General features: G+C 44.1%; 1 protein-coding gene across 1 annotated transcript; it reads right to left on the bottom strand.

Moving 5' to 3' along the window:
* Positions 1–617: 617 nt before the first annotated feature.
* Positions 618–8,860, bottom strand: LOC121535774 (pre-mRNA-processing factor 19). Its single transcript, XM_041843041.2, has 16 exons — positions 8,625–8,860; positions 8,148–8,297; positions 7,848–7,924; positions 7,013–7,154; positions 6,701–6,771; positions 6,393–6,461; positions 6,125–6,166; positions 5,811–5,885; positions 5,488–5,563; positions 5,140–5,249; positions 4,819–4,974; positions 4,600–4,669; positions 3,327–3,500; positions 2,164–2,246; positions 1,341–1,446; positions 618–1,027 (listed from the first exon to the last, which is right to left on the bottom strand). Exons 1-16 carry the CDS (start codon positions 8,641–8,643, stop codon positions 930–932), a joined length of 1,518 nt encoding a protein of 505 aa, XP_041698975.1. The 5' UTR covers positions 8,644–8,860; the 3' UTR covers positions 618–929.
* Between the last annotated feature and the right edge of the window lie 1,019 nt (positions 8,861–9,879).

Raw genomic sequence — 9,879 nt, 5'->3', positions numbered from 1 at the left:
TATAGGATAAGTAAAACAGTAAAATGGAACAGAGGGTTTAAAAAAATACAAATATTAGAATTTCCTCAAATCAATAGCATCACTTACCAACGAATCACAATCATTCACATTGTACAGGAAACATAATGGATAGTAAAACAAAATCAACAACACACACACACACAGGGGCAAATGGATGAGGACAAATAGAAGGCCTTGAAATCAACATGAAATTCACAAGCTGTAAAGATCAGGACCACATAATGTTATGATATGAATCAAAATAAAGTGGCACTGAGCTTCAAATATATCTATCTACAACAACAATGTTCACTCTGAAGTTACCTCTGTGTTTGTGCTGCCTTGTGTGTGTGTGTGGTATGGGTGGTCTTACAAGGTACTATATACACATTGATGAAAGGACATGGTCTACAATATGCTTACATGGCTCTTGGTGTGATTCAGTCCATGTATGTGTCCCGAATGGCACACTATTCCCTTTATAGTGTACAACCTTTGACCATGGCCCATAGGGCTCTGGTCAAAAGTAGTGCAGCACTATATAGGGAATAGGGTGCCATTCGGGACACACAACATGGCTCTTCGTATAGTATGGGTCATATACAGTAGGATTGTTGTATGACATATTTTGGGTATCCAAACTGGAATCCAAATTGATACACTCGGTTTCACCATTGTTACTGGAGCATCTCAGTTAAAAATCCATTCTAACATTCTAGCCTAAGATTATTATCCAATCAGGCTGCATTTCCCTTCTGATCAACTGCTGCAGAATCTGTGTGTGTCCCAGATGGCATCCTATTCCCTAGGGTGCCATTTGGGACACAGCCAAAGTCTCTTCCCATGCATACATCATCAGTGTGACCTCAAAGAGGTCAGCCAATCAGAGCCATCCATCTCTCTGCTCATATGACCTTTGATCCCAGTTGTTACAGGCTGTAGAACTTGAGGCTCCTGTCCATTCCGGTGGAAGTGAGGAACTGGGCGTGCTCCCCAAACGCCACGCCAGTCACCACCCCAGTGTGTTCTGGGTAAAGAAAAACAAAACAATAACAGGCAAAAATGTTAGACTTGAAATCAACTCAAAAGCATGAGTTGACACACCTAATAAAGTTGGTCGAGGTGCTGATAAACAGAATAGTAAACTTCACAGATAAAAAAGAAGAAGATATTTCATAAGGTACTGTATATACACATTTGCTATTATCATCCATCCAGGCAATTTGAAGACCCACCTCTAGACCACTGTTTCTGTCCCAGGCTAACTCAGCACCCCTCGCCACTTCATCTCTAGCAGCACAGCAGTATAACACACACACACACACTGTGCATTCTCTTACCTGTGAAGTTGAGGACCTCGGACCACTGTTTACAGATGTAGACCCTGATGTCAGTGCCACCCACAGCCAGATACGTCCCACTCTGGTCAAACACCAGGGACTTCACCTGAGGGAGAGGAAAGAGGCTCACATATCATTTATCTAAATGTACAGTGTAATTCAGTACAAGGAGATTACAGTATTCATACAGACTGTTGCTAGCCTGGGTGCCAGTCTGTTTCTGCTCTCTTGCAAACTGCTTATGGAATTGTCATGCCAGTGACATAAATGGAGATGGCAAGAGCACAAACCGATGTGGGACCAGGCTAGACTGTAGCATGAATAATCAAATCAAATTGTATTTGTCACATGCGCCGAATACAACAGGTGAACCATACAGTGAAATGTTTACTTACAAGCCCTTAACCAACAATGCAATTTTAAGAAAGAATACCAACAAAAAAAAATACAAAAAAAACATTAAATAAATAAAAATAATAAGACATAAAAGTAACAAATAATTAAAGAGCAGCAGTAAAATAACAATAGCGAGGCTATATACAGGGGGTACCGGTACAGAGTCAATGTGCGGGGGCACCGGTTAGTCGAGGTAATTGAGGCAATTAGTACATGTAGGTAGAGTTATTAAAGTGACTATGCATAGATAATAAACAGAGAGTAGCAGCAGCCTAAAAGAGGGGGGGGGCAATACAAATAGTTTCTGAATGTGCAGTGTACAGTCTACAATGACTATGTCTCAAATAGCAGCGTATTTCTTAGATAGTGCACTAGACTCTGGCCAAAAGTAGGGGTAATTTCAGATGTAAACTAATTATCTTCTTACCTCATAGTTGTTGTCCAGGGTGATGGTCTTGAAGTTCTTCAGCTTCCTCAGATCCCAGAGCTTCACTGAGCTGTCCTGGGCACCTGGAGAGAAGAGAGAGGAGGTGAGGTGAGCAGTGCCTAAAATCTACTTTTTGGTCCACCAGCCACTGTGTCAAGTAGATAACAAAATCTACCAGCAACTCAGATTTGTTAACCAGCTAAAATATTTTTCCCCCGCCAATAATTACACCAACAAAACAAAAAAAGCAGATGAGCATGCTTTGTAATGTTTCTAAAACAATAAATGTATAACTAGTAAGTAGTGGTATATTGTTTAATTTCATTTCATTTTGTGACCTGAGTCTTTTAACCAAAATATCACAGATGAGACAAAACATTTCACCTGCCTCTTTAAGGGGGGAGGTTACCGTGGTAACGTGACTCAAGTCATGTTTGTGCCAGTGAGATTGAGAGTGACTAGTAGCTGCATTGTCTTCTCTTCCCTAGCAGTTGAAACGCAAACATTAAAAAAAAAACCTAGCTTGTGAATAAAACAATGTAAATAGCCAAAAAACACAAGGACAAAGTCTCACTTCAGTAGACTTTCGTTTCAAGTAAATTAGACCAACAGCTATGCCTGTGTGCAGTGCTTCTAAAAATGAATCTTTCAACCCCGCTCTTCACATGCGCACAGCCCCAAGCCAGGAGTGTTGCAGCACGAGGTGGGATAGGCTATAGGATTTGTAGTTCTTTGACTTTGTGCGATTAATTTACCAGCTATGAAACAAAAACGGCAGAAATACTTTGAAAACAGCTACTGCAGAATTTATTTTGCTATAGATGTGATCATACTTGACTATTTGTATTCACAACTGCGAGTGAAATGCTCGCACTGTGGAGCCCTGACCACCCGCCAACGTGGCTGGTGAAATGGACATCTTACCCACCAATGCCAGAATCTACCCGCATTTGGCGGGTGTTCATTTTAAGCCCTGGAGGTGAGTAATAATGTCTAACAGTGTGTAACACACAGGAAAAAAGACAACTTTTCACACACAGTCACTTACAGACAGTAACAGAGACTTGACACAAACAAGCTTGTCTTCTCTCTCACGCGTACGCGTGCTCTCTCACACACACAGAGAAAGAGAGAGAGAGTCTTCTCTCACACAGCATTCTCACCTGTAGCCAGGTAGTATCCGTTCTCAGAGAAGGCGATGGAGGTGACGGGGCCGGTGTGACCGGGGAAGTTGGCCACGTTGGTGCGCTCCTTCAGGTCCCAGATCTTGATCTGAGAGTCGGCCGTTCCCGTCCCGAAGATCAGACCGTCAGGGTGGAACTGGGCACAGGTTAGAGCTGGAGGGGTACGGGACAGGATGTGTAAAGAACATGCATTTGCAATGTATCATTGTGCTTTCAGTGAGTACAAGGGACAGGGTGGTTAGAAATGTTGTATTTTATTTCAGGTACTAGGTCAGTCAATTCACTGGGGGTGAAGGGGAGGGCTGGTTAAATGTTATTGTTTATTTGTCTACCTATCTACATATGAAAGACAACCTGGCATTTAAGGGGCATAATATGTGGGAAATTAGTTGGTGGGCTGACCCCACATTTAGGAAGTGCTACTTTTGGATACTGACAGACAATGAGAGGAAGCTGGTCCCTAGCCTTATGTGGTCAATAAAACATCTTGTCCCTAGCAACATGTGGTCAATAAAACGTCTTGTCCCTAGCTATATGTGGTCAATAAAATGTCTTGTCCCTAGCAACATGTGGTCAATAAAACATCTTGTCCCTAGCAACATGTGGTCAATAAAACGTCTTGTCCCTAGCAACATGTGGTCAATAAAACGTCTTGTCCCTAGCAACATGTGGTCAATAAAACATATTGTCCCTAGCAACATGTGGTCAATAAAACATATTGTCCCTAGCAACATGTGGTCAATAAAACATATTGTCCCTAGCAACATGTGGTCAATAAAACATATTGTCCCTAGCAACATGTGGTCAATAAAACATATTGTCCCTAGCAACATGTGGTCAATAAAACATATTGTCCCTAGCAACATGTGGTCAATAAAACATATTGTCCCTAGCAACATGTGGTCAATAAAACATATTGTCCCTAGCAACAAAGACAAAGAGAGAGAGAGAGGTCCAAAGGTGTGGTCCAGCGATTAGAGCTGCAACAGTGGCCATGGCTTCGAATCCGGCCCACTGCCCATTCACTCACCCTCCTCCTACATCCCTGTGGTAGACTAGTGTCCTGTCTAGGGGGTGAACTTATACATCAAGCTGCCTCACTACAGAAACAGGACATATGCTCCTGCCCTATGAGCCGTTCTGGCTTGGACAAGGCTACTTACTTACTCCTATCTTTCATGTCTTTCCACCACTGTCCCATCTCCTCAATAAAAAGACCATTTTAAAAAGAGCGGGAGAGAGAAGCACTCACCACATCCTGCAGCCTCATCAGTGACTTTGGTGAGAACCCGACCTGTTTGGATGTCAGAAAAGGCCCAGTACTGATGGAGAGAGAAGAAAAATTTTTTTTTACATAACAATACCGTCCAAATCCATGTGTGTGTTTCTGAATGTGTATATGTGTTACGTGTATGTGTGTGTCTGTGTGCATGTGTGTGTGTGTGTGCATGTAAATGCATGTGTGTGTTACCTGATCCTCGGAGGAGCTGAGCAGGTAATCTCCGGTGGCGTGGAGGGAGAGCCCGGTGACGCTCGCCTCGTGAGCCCGCACCACCTGGACACAGTTGCCCCCGGTAACGGACCACACGCGGATAGTGCTGTCTGGAGAGGCCGAGAACACCACCGACTGGAGGGAGAGAGGGAGAGGAGGAGAGCGCGCAGAGAGAGAAAGGGGGGAGAGAGGGAGAGAAATTGTTGAGGTAAGGGATATTAGAGTTATAGAGTATTTCCAGTGCAAGGGATTGCTGCTGACTATGTAAATGGGGGGTAAAGGAAAGTGTGTGTGTCTCACCTGAGAGGGGTGGTAGATGACAGAGGTGACCTTCTTGGTGTGTCCTTTCAGGGTTGCGATGATCTGCTCCTCCTTCTTATCAAACACCACCACGTTCTTATCAGCCCCGCCTGTAGAGGGAGACAGAGAGAGAGAGAGAGAGAGGTTAGGGGTTGTATCTGGGTCTGCATCCCAAATGTCACCCTTCTGGTCAAAAGTAGTGCACTATATAGGAAATGTGGGGTGACATTTGGGACAGCCATAGTATTTTTTGTTTCCACAAGGGAGAGAGCATTTTGATGGAATTCACACAGAAACAATATGCATGTATATCTACAATGAGCAGTGGACAGTGTGTGTGTGTCTCACCAGTGAGCACTTTGTTGGTGTCGGAAGGACACAGGTCCAGAGACAGGATCCCAGGCACACTGGCACTGTGGAGACCCTGACAGACAGACAGACAGACAGACAGACAGACAGACAGACAGACAGACAGAGAGCGAGGGAGACATAGAAACATCATTTAGGGTTGTGTTCAGTAGGCACGAAACAGAAGAAAAACGGTCTGAAACAGGGAGGAACTTTTCTGAACTTGCCCAAGGTTTGAAGAATTAGTGTTCCAACACCAGCCATAGCTAGATGTCACACACACACACACACACACACACGCACACACACACACACATACTCACAGCATGGGTGGCCACTTGTCTGTACTTGCTGAGGTCCTCCGTTCGGACCAGCTCTTCTGGAACTGTCTTTCCTCTCTGTGGGAAGAGAGATGGTAGAGGTGAGGTTTGGACAAAAATGTCTCCTGGCATGGCTACGTCCCAAATGTCACCCTATGGACCCTGTTCAAAAGTAGTGCACTAAGAAGGGAGCAGGGTGCCATTTGAGACACAGCCCATAGCTTATACTCAGCTGACAATTGGTTCGACATTAGGTCGGTTATTCTATGATCAGGGAAGTTGTTTGAAAATGACTTCTTTGGCGTTTGAATAGTTACCTTCTTTCTCTCTGTGGTGAGGACAGTGGCCTTGTCTTGCAGCTGTGGAGAGAGGCGGACATCTCAGTATAGGTAACTCTGTGCTGTGTAGTGTGACTGAGTGAAAGCGTGGCTGATTGGTTGATTGATTATTTCAAGGTTTTCTACATCACAGCCTTATATGGCACTATTTGCAATGAATGCACATGATAGTCTAGTATAACAGTGTGGTATCATTTCTCTGGTACTGTAGATGTGAATGTATGTGAGGTCACGTATCATCTCTTACCTTCTGTATGATCTCTGGATTCATTCCCACCTGCTCACTGACCTCCATAGGCTCTCCTGCTCCTCCAGCCTGTGAGATGAAATACAGAAATGAATAACAAACTAGAATGGTACATTTCTGATTAGAAAATGTGTGTTTGTGTCAGCTGTCCAAAATTATTTTTATATATACTACAACTTTAAAGGTCTCACTTAGACCAAAGACTTCAATCAAGAAACATACTTTTTGAGCTCATGCAAAGTTAACCATCAAACCAGTTAACTATCAAATGAAACATATTGACTGAGGGCTTTGAGCCAATCACTGACCGTGACAGAGGGCTGGGAAGTGACTGCCTGAGCCACCACCAATCCCGCCTGTGGCTTCAGAGTGGCCAGAGCTACACGGAGAGAGAGAAGGGATCAAACATAGCAGAGGAGAAATAAGAAGCGAGGCCCCATGGCCACTAACATCCAAAGCTGTATCCAGATTAACACAAAAGTGTGTGCAAGTATGCTTGCACGTGTGTCCGTCCGTAATACTGTGTGTGTGTGTGTTACAATGTATGTATAATCATGTGTGTTGAGTGTACAAGAATGTGTATGCATATAAGTGTGTGTACACATGTATATGTCTCTCACCCTCTCTGGCGGCAGTGACCTCCTTGGTGAGACGGGCGATGACCCTGCAGGCGGCGTCGTGCTGGTAGAGGGCGTGGCTTAGCTCCTGACGCGTCGTCTGCAGCTGCTGCCTCAAGGTGAAACTGTGGAGCATCACCGCATCCTGGGAGAGAGAGAGTGTTTTAGAAGAGTGTGTGGTAAGAAGGAGGAGTGTGTGTGTTGTTGGGATCTATTTTCTTATAATTAGATGTTATGCCTAGCTTAAAAAGAATACATTAATGATTAAACATAATAGGTTTGTGCTGTACTGATATAGATTGTTTAACATAACAAGCTGTGATTAATGTGAGGAACCGTTAGGGGCGAGGCTGAGATAGACTTGTGACACACACACACACACACTGCCTCTTTGTTAAACCGCTCAAGGACATGTGTACTGCAACAATGAAGAAGAGGAAACTATGTCTGAGGGTTGCTGACTCTCGAGCCAAGGGGCTGGGACCAGCCTGTGCGCCAACGATAGGCTGAGTAAGTTTAAACCACGCTCAGCCTCTACTCTGACAGGCCCGCTTTGAACGGGAACTATCTCTGCCAGAGTATTAAAATAATAACTTTGGGTTGGGACAGTTAGTTCTCTGTTTTGCCCTGCGAGGTGTTACCGTGAACCCGTATATACGAAAATTGCATTTACCATTTATTCGCTTGACTAATTATATTAATAAAAAAGCTGAGAATATATTCAGTGACTTAGTGTTAAATTCTGTTATGATACCAGATTCGAATTACGCAACTTAACAGTGTGTGTCTCAGTTCAGACACAGTGAAGGGGAGTTTAGCAGAGTATACATGGACTTACCCACTCATCCTGCAGAGCTTTGAGGATGGCTGGGATACTAGTGGATGAGGGAGCTTTGGGTCTGATGGGGTGAGAGACTGAGGCAGGGGGAGACAAAAATAGCTTAATGTAGTGAGATATCTTTTGACCCCTGACTAGTGGGGTTATCATTGTTGTTGAAGTGGCAGAATACACTCTAGCCTAGAGATTACTGAGCACCATGCAGGAATAGTTGGAAGTGAAATAATATGGATAACCCTTATTGTGTTGACTGCAGCTCAGCATCAGATCTGAACACACTCTCCTCCATGTCTCCCTCACCTTTAATGTCTATCAGCTGTTCCTCTGACAGAGGCTGCCCATTCATAGGGTCTGCTCCATTCTCGGCGATGTACTTCTCAATAAGCCGCCGCTCGAACACCTGGTTGGACACCGGCGACACGCACGGGTGCTCCGGGACCTCATTTGAGACTGGATGGAAGGTAGAGAGAGAGGGGTAAATTAGTAGGCCCTAAATTACAATATAAATACGGAAAACGTAACTTTAGACAGAAGGACACATTACCGTTTAAGTGTACTTTGCAGATATAACGTTATAATACCGATGTCAAGCTGACCCAGTATACAATGTTTGAAAAGGGATGCTTGCGAATTGAAATGTATAACATGCATAGGGTGACAATAATAAGGGAAGGTTCTAGAGACATTCTTATACACAAACATACGTGATATTTGCCGTCTGTGTAACGTACTGCTAACGTTACGGAAGGGCAACTCGACTCATTCATTTGAACTTACTTGCACAAACCAGGGACATTTTCAGTAGCTAGCTAAACCCTCGGTCGTTCGTTCCCTCCAAGATCACCGTATCAGTACTGATAAATTAATGTTATTCGGATCCAACTGTAGTCTATTATTGTGTTGATTCTCATATAATAATAATCCGACTAAATAAAATGTTGATGGATTAATTTTTCTTTCCGTATTCACGCACGTTGGTCCGCGGCTGCGCGTGTCGGGTCATGGTGCCGCTCCAACTATTGCATGCTGGGATAGCACGAGTCCTCCAACCCCGCCCCTAGTCTGTAGTCCCCAACAAACTATAGTGCTATTCAGAATCATTGGGACATCCATTCCCTAAACCTTAATCCCTAGCTACCCTAACCGTAACCATTTAAAATGTCAACTTCAATGGGTGTAAGGACATCCCAAAGATTCCGGATAGCAACGACCAACAAACCATAGATAAATAAAAGAGATAGCATAAATATTATATGGTTATCATATGGGGGTGGAGTTGCAATCTACTGTAGAGATAGCCTGCAGAGCTCTATCACACTATCCAGGTCTGTGCCCAAACAGTTTGAGCTTCTACTTCTAAAAATCCACCTTTCCAGAAATAAATCTCTCACTGTTGCCGCTTGCTACAGACCCCCCTCAGCCCCCAGCTGTGCCCTGGACACCATATGTGAATTGATTGCCCCCCATCTATCCTCAGAGTTCGTACTGCTTGGGATATGCTTAACACCCCGGCCATCCTACAATCTAAACTAGATGCCCTCAATCTCACACAAATTATCAACGAACCTACCAGGTACAACCCTAAATCCGTAAACATGGGTACCCTCATAGATATCATCCTGACTAACTTACCCTCTAAATACACCTCCGCTGTCTTCAACCAGGATCTCAGCGATCACTGCCTTATTGCCTGCGTCCGTAACGGGTCCGCGGTCAAACGACCACCCCTCATCACTGTCAAACGCTCCCAAAAACACTTCAGCGAGCAGGCCTTCCTAATTGACCTGGCCCAGGTATCCTGGATGGATATAGATCTCATTCCGTCAGTAGAGGATGCCTGGTTGTTCTTTAAAAGTAATTTCCTCTCAATCTTAAATAAACATGCCCCATTCAAAAATACAGAACTAAGAACAGATATAGCCCCTGGTTCTCCTCAGACTTGACTGCCCTTGACCAGCACAAAAACATCCTGTGGCGTACTGCATTAGCATCAAATAGCCCCCGCGATATGCAACTTTTCAGGGAAGTTAGG

This window comes from Coregonus clupeaformis, chromosome 21 (assembly GCF_020615455.1).
Source record: "Coregonus clupeaformis isolate EN_2021a chromosome 21, ASM2061545v1, whole genome shotgun sequence".
Classification (NCBI taxonomy): Eukaryota; Metazoa; Chordata; class Actinopteri; order Salmoniformes; family Salmonidae; genus Coregonus; species Coregonus clupeaformis.
This window is presented reverse-complemented; position numbering and strand designations above follow the sequence as displayed.